The following is an 18,746-nucleotide window of genomic DNA, read 5'->3' on the forward strand; positions in this document are numbered from 1 at the left end:
CGTTTCACCTTTTCTAAACCAGGGTGGTGGTTTTGGGGTGAACTTGAAACTTATTTAGTGACCAAATAGGGGATCAAGATGCTAATAAGACGGGAGGAAAATGACAAAGCTATCTTACTATTTGTCTGCAAATAAGAAAATGGCCTATTAGAGAAGTTGTTAAAAATGCCAGTTTCACTTGTCCATTCTTTGAGGATTCCCTCCCTCTCTGTCACTCATATTCTAAGAGAGTGGTGCCTTTTAGTAGCTCCAATGATGTTGTAAGATAGTTGCTACCTTCAGCCTAGAGCTGGGTCTGTTACACACTGCCTTAAATCCCCGGCATGCTACTAGATCGATCAGTGAGTGCAGGGGTGAGTTGAGATGATACATACATCCCCATGCTCCCTGTCACACCTCAGTTCTGTGTATCAGTGCAGCTCGCTCCTGACAGAGTAGTCGCTATTGTCCAGGGGAGCACAGTGTACTTGTTACATGGATGCCTGGTACTCACTCCCTTTTGTGTCTGCAGCTTGAACGTGAATCGGTTCTCCCCTGCTAACTACGACCAGGCGCATTTACACCCCCATCTGTTTTCGGACCAGTCCCGGGGTTCCCCCAGCAGCTACAGCCCTTCTACAGGAGTGGGGTTCCCTCCAACCCAAGCCCTGAAAGTCCCTCCACTTGACCAATTCCCCACCTTCCCTCCCAGTGCACATCAGCAGCCACCTCACTATACCGCGTCAGCACTACAGCAGGCCCTGCTGTCCCCCACGCCGTCAGACTATACAAGACACCAGCAGGTACCCCACATCCTTCAAGGACTGCTCTCTCCCCGGCATTCGCTCACCGGCCACTCGGACATTCGGTTGCCCCCAGCAGAGTTTGCACAGCTCATTAAAAGGCAGCAGCAGCAGCGACAACAGCAGCAGCAAGAGTACCAAGAATTGTTTAGGCATATGAACCAGGGAGATGCTGGGAGTCTGGCTCCCAGTCTTGCGGGACAGAGTATGACAGAGCACCAGGCTTTACCATATCAAAATGCTGACTCATATCACCACCACCACACCAGCCCCCAGCATCTTCTACAAATCAGAGCACAAGAATGTATCTCACAGGTTTCCTCACCCAGCCCGACCCATGGTTATGCTCACCAGCCAGCACTCATGCACTCAGAGAGCATGGAAGAGGAGTGCTCCTGCGAGGGAGCGAAGGACGGCTTTCCAGACAGGAAGAGTTCAGATGCATCGACCAAAGGTTGTCACGACAGCCCCCTACTCTTGAGTACTGGTGGACCTGGGGACCCTGAATCCTTACTAGGAACTGTGAGCCACGCACAGGAATTAGGGATGCATCCATACCGACATCAGACAAGTGCTGCATTCACTAGAAATAAGGTGTCCAGCCGAGGTAAGAGTCCCTGCAAAGTAAAAGTCCTGGGCCAGTCTGTCCCAGTTCAATTACCTTAGTAATGTTATCTTTTTTCAGCTAGTACTATGTGTTCCTAAGAGAAAAAGGATTCCTGAGAAGACCTTCAGGACCTTTTGAGGGAGAAGCATGTAGGAAGTGGGTATTGGTGGGTAAGGGGTCTATTTTCAAAATAAAAGATAGTGATAGAAAATTAACAGATAGTACAGTCAATAAGATATATTATCTATTTCCCATATTCATACCATGTTTTTTAGCTTCCAGAATTTCTTGACTTTCTTCAAACTAGTCAACTTTAACATCTGCAGTAGAAAAAGTCAACCAGTGGTAAGGAAATATGATGTAGTATAAATAGCATTGCACCAAAAGTCAAAGCATCTCGGTTCTGGACTTGCCTTTGTCACGAATGCTGTGACCTTGTCACTTACACCCTCAGGTGGTTATTTCCCTCACCTGTGAAAAAGAGGCAGGAGGAATAGTGGTGCTTTGCAGAGTATTTGGGAAAATTAAAACATGCATGTGTTTGTGTTTATATGTGTGTGTGTGTGTGTGTGTGTGTGTGTGTATGTGTGAGAGAGAGAGAAAAGTGTAATCTGAAGGTATGATATAAATGAAACATTATCACTCTGATCATTTCTTTCATAAACTAAATACAGATTTTTACAACATCATAAGGGGCCCCATGTCATTTCATTTTGTCACTTTATAATGAATTAGTATATTCATTTTTATTCTGAGGGAGATTAATACTACCATCAGTAGGTTATGCTCAGAAAATGTTATTCTTTTAGCATCATAATATTCATCCTAAACAAAATCTGGACTGATAGCCACCCCGTCTTCATAGATCATGAAAAATGAGTTTGTGTATAAAATACACAACTCTGAAACTGAGCATTTCTTATATCCTTCCCTTCTTGGAGCTACCTGCATCCCCTGCTCTGTCTTTTAAAGTCAGCACACAAAACTCAACTCCTAGGGGAATTGCGTCCCATGGCACAGAGCAGGGTAGAAGATCTTGCTCCAAATCTATATATGTGAAAAGGTCTTGGTGCCCTCAGGTTTACTCATTATGCAGTGATGGGAGGGGCATGTGGTTGTGTGAAACACCAGGTAAATCCTGGGCCTCTGAACAGTTGGATGCCATCCCACTTAGAGGTGTGCACCAGTGAGATGTGTTGCGTGCACCTGTGGCTGCTGTGTTTTTAGGATGGTGGGAAGTTTCAGAACCAGGTCATATGTGGGGTGGCTGACAGACCTGGGGTATTTAGTATTGGGGAAAATTAGCTAAGGAGAATTATCATACCTCTCAGGTGGAAGAAGGGGTTTGACTTTTCTGGGTTCATATTACGGGGCAGAACCAAGATTGGAAGAGAAGTTGCAGCAGATGCCAACTCCCAGGAAGGCTTCACAGGAACGCTGTGGCATAGGCTGCCTCCGCAGCCCGGGCACTTCCCGTCCTTGGCACTGCCCTCGCAGAGGCCAGATGATGGCATCCGGGACGCTGAGGGAGAGCTTCCTGTGTGAGTGAAAGCTTTCGCGAGATGAGCATACTGTAGTTGTAGAAAGCAAACTTTTCCATGGGTTTTCCTTGTGCCAGCACTGACTGCGAGTCATACGTAAATTTATTTAATCCTCCCAGCAGCCTGTATGGTAATAACTCTTACAGCCCCATTTTATCAGCCAGACAACTGAGGCACCAATTAAGTAGTTTGCCTCCAAGGTCAGCAGCTAGTAAGTGACATCTGAACCCAAGTGTCATTCATTCCTGTAGCAGGAGCTTCCTGAGCATGTCCTCAGTGTGCAAGGCACCAGGGAAAGAGCAGAGTTGGAGCAAATAGTGTACACTCCCCACTCTCTCACCCAGGATTGCCATATATTAAAACAACTTTTGAGATTTTTTTGTTCAAAAATTATTCTCTCTAATTTCTCTTCGTTTTTCCCTCTGGTCTGACTCTGTACAGAAAGGCTGGGGGGCTTGAAGTCACCTGTGTCCCATAACTGTCAGAGGCACCCCCTTCAGCAAGCTTGCTGATCTCTTCGGGCCCTGTGGTGAGAGCGAATGTGTTGGTAGGAGTGTGGAGCAGCAGAGGGGGAGAGGCCAGTTGTCGCCGGAGGAGTTGGTTCTCAGCCAGCAGGAAGGGGCATTTGAATTGTGTGTGCAGATGAATATGGTTTTGCCATCTGGGTTTCGGGGAGAAGCACGAGGAAAGACCAATGGGTAGGAGTGTCTCGGGGACGCCTTGAGGGGAGGACCCGCGGGCTTGGTTGGCTTGAAGTGTAGTACGTAAAGGAATTAGCAGAGCTAAGGGCAGAGGTTTTCTGAAATCAAGTCCAGCTGCAGTGTGCCAGGAGGACAGTGCACATTCCTCAGTTCTGCCAGTTCTGAATCAACACACAGCTCTGTCCGTCAGTCACACCCCTTTTAAATCTAAGGCCTGAACTTCAGGGTTGTCATTCTTCTGACAGATCTCCCCTACTTCTTCCCCTAGTTGAGGTACCCTTCCTCCTCTTCCTGCTCCCTACCCACTTCCACCTACACCATCTCCACCGTTATCCCCTGCAGGCATCTCTTCTGGCTTCTGGAAGCATATTCCTAAGGGTTTCAACTCAGCACCCCCCATCCTCGATGCCTCATGATCAGCTCTGCAGGTATCTTCCCCTCAAAGCCCTCTTTTGTCTCAGTATTTTTTTTCTGATCTTCAGTATGAGGTTTCTAGAAGCCGTAGTCTTAGCTCCAGCCAACGTATTAAGAGAGGACACTCCTTCCTTCCTCCCACGTCACTCTAGGCTCACTCTGTAGCTTAGCTGCAGATTGTGCCTTTGCTTTGCTTGAATACTACTCACCTTCTTCCAACATCTGCTCCTAGTTTGGAACCACGTGTACAATTATCTTTAATGAGTAAAAGCCACAAATTATTCCTAAGTGTATTTAGAATCCAGCATTGTAAAATAGCGCAACAGAGAAACAAATGGTCTGAGGAAGCTGGATGCTGCTCAAGAGTGAAACCCTCCAGAGATGTACAGCTCTGTGTTTAAAAAGGGTTTCTTACCCTGGAAGTCCCCCTCGTTCTAACCTTAAAGCACAGGAGCTCCGTCTGTGACCTTCGCCTGATGGGAACCTCTCCTTCCTTTCTTCATCTGTAGTTAGGGATGCAAAGCTAAATGTCCCTAAGAGAAGGAGAATGGAATTAATGTTTGTTGTTAGTCTGCTCCAGGCATGGTGCTTTCAGCTCAGTTACTCATTTCTTTTCACAACCACGTGGGGTATATATGTTATGATCCCTTTTACAGTAGGAACTGAGGCTCCACAATCTTCCTGCTGCTGCCTGGCATGATTCTATTTTTTTCAAAACTTTAGAGCTCACAGTTTTACATTACCAAGAATCATCAGATAACTCTGCTGTCACTTTTGTCAAGAAAATGTGGAATGACCATGTTGCACACACTGTTGGGGGTGCTGTGTGGAATGCAGGGAGGAAAAGCTAAAGAGCCTGCCCTCGGGGAGCTTATACCTGCTGGGGAAAGGAAGACAAGCTCATAAGCAGTTTTAACGTGCAGTGCCACTTAACGAGTGCAATAGGAGGTATACAGTCAGTCATGTGCCACATAATGACGTTTCGGTCAATGATGGACCACGTATCTGACGGTGCTCCCATAAGATTATATTGGAGCTGGCAAATTCCTATCGCCTCGTCACATCATAGCAGTCACAATGTCCTAGCAACAGTGCATTACCGTTGCCTGCAGGATTCAGTACAGTAGTGTGCTGGGTGGGGTTGTAGCCTTGGAGCAGTCGGCTAGACCACACAGCCCAGGTGTATGGTAGGCCCTGCCATCTAGGTTTGTGTAAGCGCACTCTATGATGTTTGCATGACAAAATTGCTCAACAACACGTTCTCAGAATGTATTCCCGCGGTTAAGCGATGCATGACTATGATTGTAAAAAGCAGATCTAGTGTGATCTAAAATGTCTTAAGTGTAGGTGAACAGGGATCTCTGGTGTTGGTCAGGGAAAATTAAATGCCATCATAGCAGTGTTGTGGTTGCCTCTTTCCGTTCTGGCCGTGTGAAGCCCGGTGCTGCCGCGGCACGGCGCCGAGCAGGCAGCGTGCTACAGGCTCGTTTGCAACATGTGGATGTTTCAAGGCTGTAACCTCCCTGTCTGCCACTCTAGAAATAGAATTAAGGTTTATCTTTTATACTTCAGTTTTTCTCTACTTTGCAAATAAATAAACAGCATAACCAGTTCACACAGTGAGATTGCCAACCAGAACTCACAAGGAGCTTCTCTCAGCTTCAGCATTGTCAGTGGGCCTTAGAGGGTAAAATGAGAGGCCTGGAGGGTTTACCCCCAGAACCTTTAAGAAGAACATGCACATACGTCATTTCTCTTTTTCCTCTCACAGCCCAGTGAGTGAGTAAGGACAGGTCAGCATTGCCAGATTCAATAGAGTTGTGTAAGCCACCCTGGAGCTCCGGCGCGGGGGCCGTGTGTACCATGTCGCTTGTGTGTTTTCTCTCTTGCATAATCAGGTGATCCTGGTCTCCTCTGTACTCTCTCAGCCTTACTTTGGTAAATACCTGAGAAGGCTGCTCTCAGAAGTCTTCTTCCCTCCATTATTTATATATCCTTTGGTGAGCTTCACAGTTCCTCTTGTTGCTAAGTTGGCATAAAGGATGCCAAAGGTTTGAGCCTAAATTTCACGTCTCTTAGTCAGTAGGTCACTGTGTACACCTTGCCTCACCCCCAATTGGTCAGTAGGTCTCATCTTAGAATGTCACAAAGGACTTCTAGACTCAGGACTCAACGTTCTTACTAAAAATCATACTTCGCTGTGTAGTGTTTTATAATTTGTTAAAGACCCCTTCACATGTGTTTATCTTCTGAGTCCCCAAACAACTGTCATTTTTGAGATAGAGAAACGGAGACTAGAAAGATCAAATGGCCTACCCAGTTTTGTACATTCTGTTGATGATGGAGCTAGATCCTGACTTCAGGTTTTTGATTCCCTAGCCTAATATTCTCTCCTTTATGCCTCCCCACCTTCCATTCTTTACCTTCCAAGCATATCTGCCAAGCAGTATTTGCCAACTTCTATTTGTCTCTCCTGAACCAGCAGCTTCTTCTCTGGAAATTAAAGTTTTATTAACTCATTTGTTCACTTATATATGGGGAAATTGTCTCCATAATTGTAGAATTGGGTTTTTGTGATAAAATCAGTTCCTTTGTTTTTGTCAGCTGGCTCAGTAAGCCCTTATCCCCTCAGAAGTAACATCTCTGAAATGAGTATGAGTAATACCAGTCTTTACTGAGCTCTTCAGTGTACCAAGCTCTAGTAAGCACTGTACATACCTATAGAGTGAGTCCTGCTTTACAGACAAAGACACTGAGACCCGGTGAAGTCAGGGAACTTGCCCACACCTCAGGAATGCTAGTGAACCCAGGTCTTCCTGACCCCAGATCTTGTGCTCCTGAGCTCGAGGCTGGGGAGTCAAGAAGGCTCATCCCATGATTTGTTAAGCAGTAGCTTGCTCTGTCTTGATGGCACTCTCAGGTGTGTGGGCACCAGACCTAAAGGCTAGGAGGACAGGTCCATGAGATTTTACCAAAGGCAGAGCCAAAAGGAGGGTGCATGTTTGGGTTTGGAAAAACCTCATTTTCAGGAATAAAAATAAATTAAAAAAAGGAGTGAGGAGAGAGGAGATTTAGAATGCACATCAACCAGACAAGCATAGTGAGGCCTCTAGAAGGGGGCCAGGGAACTGAATATCAAGAAGCAGGGCTTACACATTTTGTTAGCTTTGCCATTTCCTCATCTTTGGTAATGATTCTTTAAACTTCTTTAAAGGACAGCACTTGTGTTTGTCTTTGTGGGAGCAAGGAGGTGAAACTGATGAGCTTTGCATCCAATTCTATAATTTAGAAAAAAGAAACCCAAGGAATTGAATGGATGATGCTATCAAAGAAGAGAATATAGGCATTAGAAAATATTTTTTAAAATATGTTTTTGTTGATTTCAGAGAGAGGAAGGGAGAGGGGGGGAGAGAGAAACATCAATGAGAGAGTCATTGATGGGCTGCCTCCTGCACGACCCGCTGGGGATCGAGCCTGAAACCTGGGCATGTGCCCTGACCAGGAATCGAACCGTGACCTCCTGGTTCACAGGTCGACACTCAGCCACTGAGCCACGCCGGCTGGGCTAGAAAATATTTTGAGCCCTGGCCTGTGTGGCTCAGTCGTTAGAGAGTTGGGCCTCGGGTCCAGGGTTCAACTCCTGGTTCAGGACAGTACCCGTGTTGCAGGTGCCACCCCCGGCCCCAGGAGGGGCGCATGAGGAAGCGACCAATCAGTGTCTCTCTCACATCAATGTTTTTTTCTCTCTCTCTCTATCCTGGGGTGAGGATGAGCAAAAACAAGGAAGAAAACATTTTGAAAAGAGAAGCAGCTGTGTGTGTGCTGCTCCTTGGCGGTACCGACCAGAGAGCCCGCTGCCCGCCGCGCGGAGCCTGCGCCGCTTCCTGCGGGCGGCTGCGTGTGGCCCGGGCGGCGGAGCGGGCTCGCCGAGCGGGGGCGCGGGGGGCTGGCCCGCCCGGAGCCTGCGGGGGCCTTTCCTCCACCTTCCTCTCTGCGCTGGCTTTTAGCTTTCAGTAGCCCCAGTTGACTTCTGGCCGTTCCTTTGACTTCGTTGCTCACAAAGCTTTCCAGTTTCTCTCTGGCTTTCGCCCGGTAGTTGGGAAGATGCCGCCCTCCCATCCTCCTCTGAACGTCCTGCGTTGGTAGGATCGAGTCAGTCAGCCCCCTCCTGCCCGCCCGCCTCCGCCCCTCGGCCCCCCCCCCCCCCCCCCCCCCCGTCCCTCCTGCCCGGGTCCCTCCAGCCCGCCCACCTCCGCCCCTCGCCGCCCTGGTCCCTCCTGCCCCAGTCCCTCCTGCCCGGGTCCCTCCTGCCCGCCCACCTCCGCCCCTCGCCGCCCTGGTCCCTCCTGCCCCGGTCCCTCCTGCCCGCCACCTCCGCCCTTCGCCGCCCTGGTCCCTCCTGCCCGCCCACCTGCGCCCCTCGCCGCCCCGGTCCCTCCTGCCCCGGTCCCTCCTGCCCCGGTCCCTCCTGCCCGCCCACCTCCGCCCCTCGCCGCCCCGGTCCCTCCTGCCCCGGTCCCTCCTGCCCGGGTCCCTCCTGCCCGCCCACCTCCGCCCCTCGCCGCCCTGGTCCCTCCTGCCCCGGTCCCTCCTGCCCGGGTCCCTCCTGCCCGCCGCCTCCGCCCCTCGCCGCCCTGGTCCCTCCTGCCCCGGTCCCTCCTGCCCGGGTCCCTCCTGCCCGCCGCCTCCGCCCCTCGCCGCCCTGGTCCCTCCTGCCCCGGTCCCTCCTGCCCGGGTCCCTCCTGCCCGCCGCCTCCGCCCTTCGCCGCCCTGGTCCCTCCTGCCCGCCCACCTGCGCCCCTCGCCGCCCCGGTCCCTCCTGCCCCGGTCCCTCCTGCCCCGGTCCCTCCTGCCCGCCGCCTCCGCCCTTCGCTGCCCTGGTCCCTCCTGCCCCGGTCCCTCCTGCCCGGGTCCCTCCTGCCCGCCGCCTCCGCCCCTCGCCGCCCCGGTCCCTCGCCGCCCCGGTCCCTCCTGCCCCGTCCCTCCTGCCCGCCGCCTCGGCCCCTCGCCGCCCCGGTCCCTCCTGCCCGGGTCCCTCCTGGCCGCCCACCTCCGCCCCTCGCCGCCCCGGTCTCTCCTGCCCTGGTCCCTCCTGCCCCGGTCCCTCCTGCCCGCCCACCTCCGCCCCTCGCCGCCCTGGTCCCTCCTGCCCCGGTCCCTCCTGCCCCGGTCCCTCCTGCCCGCCGCCTCCGCCCTTCGCTGCCCTGGTTCCTCCTGCCCCGGTCCCTCCTGCCCGGGTCCCTCCTGCCCGCCGCCTCCGCCCTTCGCCGCCCTGGTCCCTCCTGCCCGCCCACCTCCGCCCCTCGCCGCCCCGGTCCCTCCTGCCCCGGTCCCTCCTGCCCGCCCACCTCCGCCCCTCGCCGCCCTGGTCCCTCCTGCCCCGGTCCCTCCTGCCCCGGTCCCTCCTGCCCGGGTCCCTCCTGCCCGCCGCCTCCGCCCTTCACTGCCCTGGTCCCTCCTGCCCGGGTCCCTCCTGCCCGGGTCCCTCCTGCCCGCCGCCTCCGCCCCTCGCCGCCCCGGTCCCTCCTGCCCCGGTCCCTCCTGCCCGCCGCCTCCGCCCTTCGCTGCCCTGGTCCCTCCTGCCCCGGTCCCTCCTGCCCGGGTCCCTCCTGCCCCGGTCCCTCCTGCCCGCCCACCTCCGCCCCTCGCCGCCCTGGTCCCTCCTGCCCCGGTCCCTCCTGCCCCGGTCCCTCCTGCCCGCCGCCTCCGCCCTTCGCCGCCCTGGTCCCTCCTGCCCCAGTCCCTCCTGCCCGCCCACCTCCGCCCCTCGCCGCCCTGGTCCCTCCTGCCCCAGTCCCTCCTGCCCGGGTCCCTCCTGCCCGCCCACCTCCGCCCCTCGCCGCCCTGGTCCCTCCTGCCCCAGTCCCTCCTGCCCCGGTCCCTCCTGCCCGGGTCCCTCCTGCCCGCCGCCTCCGCCCTTCACTGCCCTGGTCCCTCCTGCCCGGGTCCCTCCTGCCCGGGTCCCTCCTGCCCGCCGCCTCCGCCCCTCGCCGCCCCGGTCCCTCGCCGCCCCGGTCCCTCCTGCCCCGGTCCCTCCTGCCCGCCGCCTCCGCCCTTCGCTGCCCTGGTCCCTCCTGCCCCGGTCCCTCCTGCCCGGGTCCCTCCTGCCCGCCGCCTCCGCCTCTCGCCGCCCCGGTCCCTCCTGCCCCGGTCCCTCCTGCCCCGGTCCCTCCTGCCCGGGTCCCTCCTGCCCGCCCACCTCCGCCCCTCGCCTCCCTGGTCCCTCCTGCCCGACGGGTCCCTCCTGCCCGGGTCCCTCCTGCCCGCCCACCTCCGCCCCTCGCCTCCCTGGTCCCTCCTGCCCCGTCCCTCCTGCCCGGGTCCCTCCTGCCCGCCCACCTCCGCCCCTCGCCGCCCCGGTCCCTCCTGCCCGGGTCCCTCCTGCCCCGGTCCCTCCTGCCCGCTCACCTCCGCCCCTCGCCGCCCCGGTCCCTCCTGCCCGCCGCCTCCACCCTTCGCCGCCCTGGTCCCTCCTGCCCGGGTCCCTCCTGCCCCGTCCCTCCTGCCCGCCGCCTCGGCCCCTCGCCGCCCCGCTCCCTCCTGCCCCGTCCTTCCTGCCCGCCGCCCCCGCCCCTCGCCGCCGGGTCCTGTAGGTGACATTTCAGGGGAGAGACCCGAAACCCTTCGCCAGCGCTCAGGCCGTAGGTGTTCCTTTCATTGTCTGAGGAGCTGTTGGGACGGCACATAGCATTAGGGCTGTTTCCTTTTAAAACCTGGTCTCACCAAGGTACACTTCCGTCAGGAGACAGGCCCAGTATTTGCCGAGGAGCTTGAACCCGGAGAAAACAACCAAGCGAGGAAACCATGGTCAAGTGCCAGGCTCTGAAGGGCTGGAGAGGAAAGTGCGGGCGGCAGGATCTGCCGCTTTCACTGCCGCCCAGGGCCTGACCACCCCGCTCGGCCAATGCGCACTGCCCTTGGTCCTCTTTCTTTCCCAAGCCCAGTTCACATGGTGTGGGTGCGGGACTCTGGCGGACACTAACGCACATGAAGAGAACGTCGCCCTCGCCAGTTTGGCTCAGTGGTTAAAGCGTTGGCCCGCGGACTGAAGGGCCCTGGGTTCGATTCCAGCCAAGGGCACCTGCCTTGGTTGCAGGATTGATCCCCGACTCCGGTCGGGGCGCATGCGGGAGGCAACCAATAGATGTGTGTCTCTCACATGGATGCTTCTCTCTCTCCCTTCCACTCGCTGAAAAGCAATGGAAAAAATATCCTCCAGTGAGGATTAAAAAAAAAAAGGAGAGCATTTATTAATACCAGCTATGGAGATGATTATTAAATACTTACTGGTACAGGGCAGTGTTCTGGAACACAGGAGGCTCACAGACATACATAAAATACAACTCTTGCCATCAAAGAACGTATAGTCGTAATGATTAATTAAGACAGGTACACAATTGAACGTGGTGCCAGGAATGATGTTAGAGTAATCAGAGTTCAGTAAAGTCTTCGGGCACTTGAAGGAAGAAATTACTTGTTTCTGTTTGAAAGGGAAAGTTTCATACAGATACTAACATTTGAGACAGACCTAGCTAGAAGGACGAGTTGATTTGGATTGGCAGGAAAGGAAGCAGAGGAACCGAGCATTTCCAGGGAGAGGGAACAGCCATAGCCATATAATACGTAGAGTTGTGAATGGGTGGGGAAGAGTTAAGTGGTCCCATTTGACTAGAGCTTAGCACATAAGGGAGAGTAGGGTGAGGTACTCGTTGGAAGGTAGGCTGGGAAATGTGAAAAGGTGGTGTTGGGGCTGCCGCACAGAAAGATTAATCTTGTAAGGTAGTGGCAGAGGGATGGTTAAAAGGCTATTGTAGAAATCCAGGCAAGAGGCAGTAGGGCTTCCATGGAAGCAGGGAGATTGGAAGGAAAGGGACTGGAGCGGCCAGCATTGCAGAGGCAGATTCTTTACACTGAAGTTGCTGTGGACCCAGGAGTAAGGAAGTAAGGAGTAGGGCACCCTACGAGCTCACACCCAGATTAGGAAATAGGCACTAAAGCAAGGATCTCTGAAAGGAGCTGGTTGTGGGGGAAGTTGAGTTTTGAATTAGACATGTTAAGTGTTACATGTTTATTAGCTATCCAGAAAAAGGTATCTAGTAACTAGTTGGAGCTATGGAGCTATGAAAGTAGATGAGACTGCAAAGTAAGTGTGGGGAGGAGGGCGGTCAAGGATAGAAGTGTGGAGAGTTGGGGAGCCGTAGAAGGATTTGGGAACAGCAGTTTGAGAAGCAGAGACTGGGTGGTGCACTGAGGTGGATGTCAAGAAAGAAGAGAGAAGGCACTCACAGAAGGGAGGCTACCCTCCCGGGCTAGAGGTTCCTGAAAGCTCCAAGAATGACTCTTCTGTGCATCTAAGTTTGAGAACGTAGCACTGGCACATCAACAGAAATGAAGGCAAAAGAAAAGGTTCAGTGTAATCGACCATCAGTGTGTGGGATTTTTCTCCTAAGAGTATGATCCCTCCATAAAGAGGCTCATGTTTGCTGTAGGACTCAGGGTTGGAAGGCTGGTCCGGGCTCCTCTAAGCACTGTCACCAGCCGGCGGAGGATTAGTAGGTGGTGTCCATGTGGTCCCCACCATTGTCCAGGGTCCCTTGCAGGACATTTTTTGGTAGGAGAAACTCTAGGTCTGCTGACCCTACTTTGCTCTGTCTCCTCAGAATCTGTCCCAGGGAACTGCTTGGATAGAAGCCCTCCAGGACAGGCCATGGAGCTGCCAGATCATAATGGACTTGGGTACCCAGCACGCCCCTCAGTCAGTGAGCACCACAGGCCCCGCACGCTCCAGAGACACCACACAATCCAGAGCAGCGATGATGCCTATGTATGTTGGTCCCTCCTGCTTCTCAGAAGTGGGTCCTACCACTCCCAACCGTGAAGCAGAACTTAGTTTCATGGGGTAGCGTCTCCTCCTCCAGGCTTCTGCACCAGAGCCCAGCGCCTCTGTGGATAGGGAAGCATGTCTTTGAGTCACCCTCACAGACCAGCCCTGAACTCCAGCGGAATCTCAGCAGAATCTCCATTCCCTCTAGTCTTAGTTATCGAACTTCTCCCCAGTCAGTCTAAACTCAAGCCCAGCAGATGAGCCCTTCGGCTCTGTTTTCTTTGGGCAGACTGTTTAGTACAGTAGCAACTGGCCACAAGTAACCAGTCACATTTAAATGTAATTAAAATAAAATTAAAAACTTAGTTCCTCAGTCACTCTAGTCACATTCAGGTGCTCAGCAGCCACTGTGGCTGGTGGCTCTGTGCTGGATAGCGCAGGACACTCTTCACAGTGCTGCTGGGCAGTGCTGTCCAAGTCTGGCTCCTCGGGGGGGATACGCAGAAGCCACGTTTGGGGGTCAGGGGCACCTGTCCACCAGCTAAGAGTCACCATGCCCTGCCCATCTCCCGCACTCCTGCAATATCCCTGCGGCAGCCTCCCCTGGATGGTGCCTGCAGGGGAGGGCCTGGGAGTGCTGCTTGGGACTGGCCTGAGCCCTCGGAGGTAGCAGAGGTAGCGGCTGTCTCTGAGGGTCACCAGGTGTCGTGTCCTTACTCCTTTTGCTACTCGCTTCTGCAGGTGCAGCTGGATGACTTGCCTGGAATGAGTCTTGTGGCGGGGAAAGCACTTAGTTCTGCCCGCATGTCAGATGCCGTCCTCAGTCAGGCCTCGCTCATGGGGAGCCAGCAGTTTCAGGATGGGGAAGATGAGGGTAAGGAGCCTGGCACAGAGGGTGCCCAGAGGAATTCCGACAGCTCCTCCTTCTATCTCCACCAGTGACTGTTGCCCTCTTCTGCACAAAGAGGACATGGGATGCCACAGTGTCCCAAAGGGGTTCTGGACACAAAACCCTTTCCCACTTCTCGTTCCCAAGCGTGAGTGTGAAGGAGCATGTCTCTGGTGGAAGGCAGAGTGTCCCATGTCTCTGGTGGATGGCAGGGTGTTCCATATCTCTGGTGGAGGGTGGGTGTCTCATGTCTCTGGTTGATGGCAGATGTCCCATTTCTGTTTATAATGCTGTGTTAAAATACTCCTTTCAGAGCTGTTTTTATGGTTCTGATTAGAGAAACTGTGTCTGAATGGAATATATCTGCCTCTCCTTAGACCCAGGAAAGGGACGGTATCAAGACCAATGTAAAGCACAGGCCTGGAATGAACAGGCCCGCAAATCCTAATCTGACCTGCACAGGCTGTGTGGACAGGGCACATGGCCTTTTTGAGCCCCTGCCTTCTGTCCAGTGGCAGAAACCCTGGAGCCTGTGTCCTCAACTGTGCTGTGAGCGTCAGCTGCCCTAGGGAGTTTAACGGGCTTGAACGAGCCCTGCAGCATAGAGTGCCCAGGAGCCAGTGTCTGCTGGCAGTAAATTGACTTCTCCCTTAAAGAGGAAGGCGTTTCTGAAGGAGCAGTGTTCTGTCATCTTCCGTACTGCAGCTGTTGACGGGGACGGTGGGGGGGCAGGAAAGAAAGGGAGGCCACTGCCAGCCCAGTCACTGAACACTCTGGGGCCTGCTGGGAGCTGGAACTCAGGGCTGGGACTCAGGCTGCGGGTTCTCAGACTCCTCTTCTTCCTCTCTCTCTCGTCCACCTCCCCCCCTGCCCCCAGCCCCCTGCAAATCTCACGTGTTCTTTCTGGTCTTCAGAATGTGGGGAGAGTCTAGGAGGTCACGAGCACCTAGACCTGACTGATGGCCAGCATCTGAGCTCCTCTTGCTACCCATCCACGTGTATAACAGACATCCTGCTCAGCTATAAGCACCCCGAGGTCTCCTTCAGCATGGAGCAGGCAGGCGTGTGACAGGAACCAACGGTGCGTATCGCCCAGGCCAGGGCTGAGCCCACCCTTTGGCCCGGGGCCAGCTCCTGACCCTGTTGGGAGAGTCCTTCCACGTGCACTCCCTCATGGTCTTGGCATCTCTCTGCTCAGCCATAAGACTATGCTAGTCGTTTTGGGGTGTGGGTAGGTGCAGCTGGGGGATAAGACACGCGTTGTGATTGTAGGGGCTGTAACAGCCTTCACAGAGACGGGGAGCGCGCTGGCCTCGCAGGAACCGGCACCTCAGGCAGAGTAATAAGGATGCAGTCCCTGAACTCAGTTCTGAAAGGTGAACCCAGCAAGAAAGTACTTCCAGCCATCATTTTAAAGGCTGTGCTACAAGCGGCAGAATATTCTAGATGGGGGAAACAAGTGATCAGAGACCAGTGTGGAAGGGACAGACGGGCCTGGCTGGAATAATGCCTAACCGAACAGTAGGCAGTGCTGGTTCTTGGGAAACTCTGATAGAAAAGGCTTGATGGCCCTGCTCAGTGGTTAGAGCATCAGCCTGTCCAGGGGCATGTACCTCAGTTACAAGCTCGATCCCTGGCCCTGGTCGGGGTGTGTGTAAGAGTCAACCAATGGAGCCCGGCCGGGCGTGGCTCAGCAGTTGAGCGTCTACCTAGATCCAGGCAATCAGGGTTCGATTCCTGGTCAGGGCACATTCCCAGGCTGTGGGCTCGATCAATGACTCTCTCATCATTGATGCTTCTGCCTCTCTCTCTCCCTCTCCTTTCCTCTCTCTGAAATAAATAAAGATATATTTAAAAAAAAAAAGAGTCAACCAATCGATGTGTCTCTCTCACATTGATGTTTCTCTCTCCCCCTCCTCTCTCTCTGAAAAGCAGTGGAAAAAATATCCTCAGGTGAGGATTTAAAAAAATATTTTTTTTTTAAAAGAAAAGACTTGATGAATGTTTAGCTGTCTGGCAGGTCCACATTAAAGCCCCGATTGGTCAGAGCTCTTAGAAGCCTGAGCTAACTCGAACGGGTCTGTGTTTCACTGTCTCAGTCTATTAATAACCAGTGTTGTGGCTGGACTGTCCCTGTGGTTCTTACTGTGACTGCAAGATGCCCTTCAGCAGCAACCATCAGGAAACTTTGAAAAGATGCAGGTTTATTACTTAAAAGTCCTGGAAATTACACAGCACACCTGAGGCCACACCCCAAGATCCTGGGAGTGGGGAGAGAAAGAAAACAAGCCTGGCGATTTGCTTTTACTGGGGTCCAGGGTGGGTCCTGGAGTTTTGCGGTTTCACTCTTCATTGGTGAACCTAAAACATCCTAGAGCAGGAATTTAAAGCAAGGGAAGAGAAGATAAGCAAGGAGCCCAAGTGGTCATTACCGAAATCACCCAAGATCTCAAACACAAGAGGCTGGGGAGGGAGGGGCTGGCTGCTGAGGGTTTCTTCAAAATGGCCTTTGAGGTGGATGCCTGGGCAGTCAAACCCTAAGTGAGGTACTTGCATTACAGAAGGAAAAATCATGCTTACCCTACACAGATGCGGTTTGTGAGAAGTCCTCAGTTGAGTATTTGAGTCTCTCTGTCCGCACTGACTCTCCTGTGTGTCTGCTCTGTTGCAGGTTTGTGTACAGCTCCGGATGAAGAGTTTGACTAAACCAACAGCATCTGGCAGCGTCGCACCCAGTTGCCACTGTTTCTGTCCACCCAGGGCGTCCTGGTTCTTTCCTCACGTCTGCTTTGTCAGTGTGCCGTTCCTTTGGGCTCAGGGCTTTTGCCATGTTTGCTTGTATGACCAAGTCACCAAGGAAATAAACAGGAAATCACGTTCGCCACCTTTCGTGAAAGTGTATTTGGTGTATTCCCGTTGGTGGTTTGGTGTGGTTTGGGTTTGGGGTTTTCGTATGTTTTCCTTTGGAGATGATTTCCTTCCTTTTTATTTTTACTTTGCTTCCCTTTCTTTATTTCTTTCAAGACAGAAGAGCAAAGCAGTTAGGGTACAGAGGCCAGGGGACCTGGAGCCACTCCCCTCCCCCCAGCCTCCACCCTAAGAGCACCCTCCGGTGCTCTGCGTAGCTCTTCCAAGGGAGTAACACAAAAGGATGCCATCTTCTGGAATCTTAGTGGCTGGAAAGAGGGAGAGAGGAGGGGTGATGGCCTTTGGCCCTTGGAGAAAAAAAGGAGAAACCCCAAGCCCAGAACCCGGGGAGATCCTTACTGCTGGGATCCGCAAAAAACCATGTCTGGTCCAGCCAAGAGCGTATCGGAGTGTCAGCGCGAGGCTGACGATGCCCCGGTGTGGGGTGCGGGTTAGAGTGCCTGGTATGAGCCTCCTTGGCGTGTCATTCAGTTCCCCTCTTGTAACCTGGAAAGTTGGCTGCCTTACCATCCTGCTGGATCTACCCATGGCCTAACGCCCAACCATGGCACCTGTGCTTTTGTATAGCTTACGTTCTCGTTTGATACTGCGCTATAAAAAGGATTGTTTCTCCATATTACAGACACACACACACACTTAACCTTTCAGCCTCTTACACACACACACACACACACACACACTTGACCTTTCAGCCTCTTACACACACACACACACACACACACACACACTTGACCTTTCAGCCTCTTTGTTACAGGCAAGAAGACACGAGGCTGTCGTGGGCCCTGCCTCTCTCCTAACCTCCCTGGCTGTTCTCATTCCCTATTTTAATTCTCGATCATGTAGGAATTGTTTTGGTAAATGTTGATATTGTTATTATTAATAAATAAAAACAAAAGGAACTCTTATTTAAAAGAGAAATGTTTAACCAGATTCTGTTCTATTTGAATTGTGACTTGCACCTTTTGTTCAGAGTATTTTATTTAGGCATCGTAATTGTGAACAGCTCTTACTTGTGCCCCTGACAGAGGCCCCATTTGCATCAGTGCATGTGCAACAGCTGTTGTCTGCAAAATTATGTTTATTTTTCTTCACTGTTACAAACCAAAGTATTGTATGCTGGCTGGGGGCTGACAGAGGATCTGGGCTGTCTCCTTTGATTTTCAAAACAAGAAAGATGTTAAATGTTCTGACTCCGGATCCCTTTTTTCTGGGAAAGGAGAGTAAATGGTCCCCAGTCCCCTACTAGTCTTTCATCGTGAATTTGCACAGAAGGTGGGCGCCCGGCATGGCCATCCCTGTATTCTGACAGGATCCCCATGCAACTGGTCCTTCTCACTGATCCCTCAGTGGGCTTCTGCAGTGCAAGAACCTTTTTTGGGATAGGTTCCATGTTTCCATGGTCCCCATCACCCCTCCACTTGGGGCCACCAACTACTCACCAGAAGGAGGCTGCCACGAGGGCCCGAACAGCTACTGTTTGACTTCTCTGGGCTTGTTCAACTCCAGTGCCCCCGCTGCCCCCCGTTCTGTTTATATGGAACTGAGCTGAGGGGAGAGCAGGCTGCCACCTCCAGGGGCACTCAGATGGAAGCTAGTGAGCCTGTTAATTTTTCTATCTTGCAAACTACACTTTAAAAAAATCATTGCTTTGTATTGTAGTAGCCAATATGCACAATATGTGTTGAATGTATATTAATATACTTTCTTAATTCTGTTCTTTGAAAATATCAGAAGTATTTTTTTTTTTGGTTTCTCATTTATGTTGAGCTAAAAGAAGGTTTAAAAAATATCCAGACCCAAGTTGCGGTAAGACCTTTAGCCCCTTTTCTGTGGGCACTTACAACTTAGTAACTTAATTGGATAGTAGGGGACTGAAAATAAAAACTGGGCACCATCTTAACGTCGATATATTACTTGCCTTATGGTTCAGGGTCTTTTGGGAGAAGCACCAGGCCGTGGGGGCAGAAGACCTCTCCAGGCGTAGGGTGGAGCTTTGAGCAATGCATTATCTCACCCCACCTTGTCAGACTAGTGCTCTCTAGAAGCCTGACCCCAGCTCC

The 18,746-nt window shown here is 53.0% G+C and overlaps 1 protein-coding gene across 3 annotated transcripts in view; it reads left to right on the forward strand.

The window, feature by feature from the left end:
* Positions 1–18,592, forward strand: part of SIK3 (SIK family kinase 3) — a 260,030-nt gene extending 241,438 nt beyond the window's left edge. For 2 of the 3 annotated variants that reach the window (XM_087821521.1, XM_087821522.1), the window contains 5 exons: positions 692–1,389; positions 12,706–12,869; positions 13,611–13,743; positions 14,673–14,839; positions 16,430–18,592. In XM_087821521.1, coding sequence (XP_087677647.1) covers positions 692–1,389; positions 12,706–12,869; positions 13,611–13,743; positions 14,673–14,827 — 1,150 coding nt within the window. In that variant the 3' untranslated portion in view covers positions 14,828–14,839; positions 16,430–18,592. Of the gene's footprint in view, positions 1–511; positions 1,390–12,705; positions 12,870–13,610; positions 13,744–14,672; positions 14,840–16,429 lie in introns of all 3 variants that reach the window. The other variant, XM_087821520.1, reaches the window with a different exon arrangement.
* The last annotated feature ends 154 nt before the right edge of the window (positions 18,593–18,746 follow it).

The sequence above is a fragment of the Miniopterus natalensis genome, chromosome 11, assembly GCF_054644295.1.
Source record: "Miniopterus natalensis isolate mMinNat1 chromosome 11, mMinNat1.hap1, whole genome shotgun sequence".
Classification (NCBI taxonomy): Eukaryota; Metazoa; Chordata; class Mammalia; order Chiroptera; family Miniopteridae; genus Miniopterus; species Miniopterus natalensis.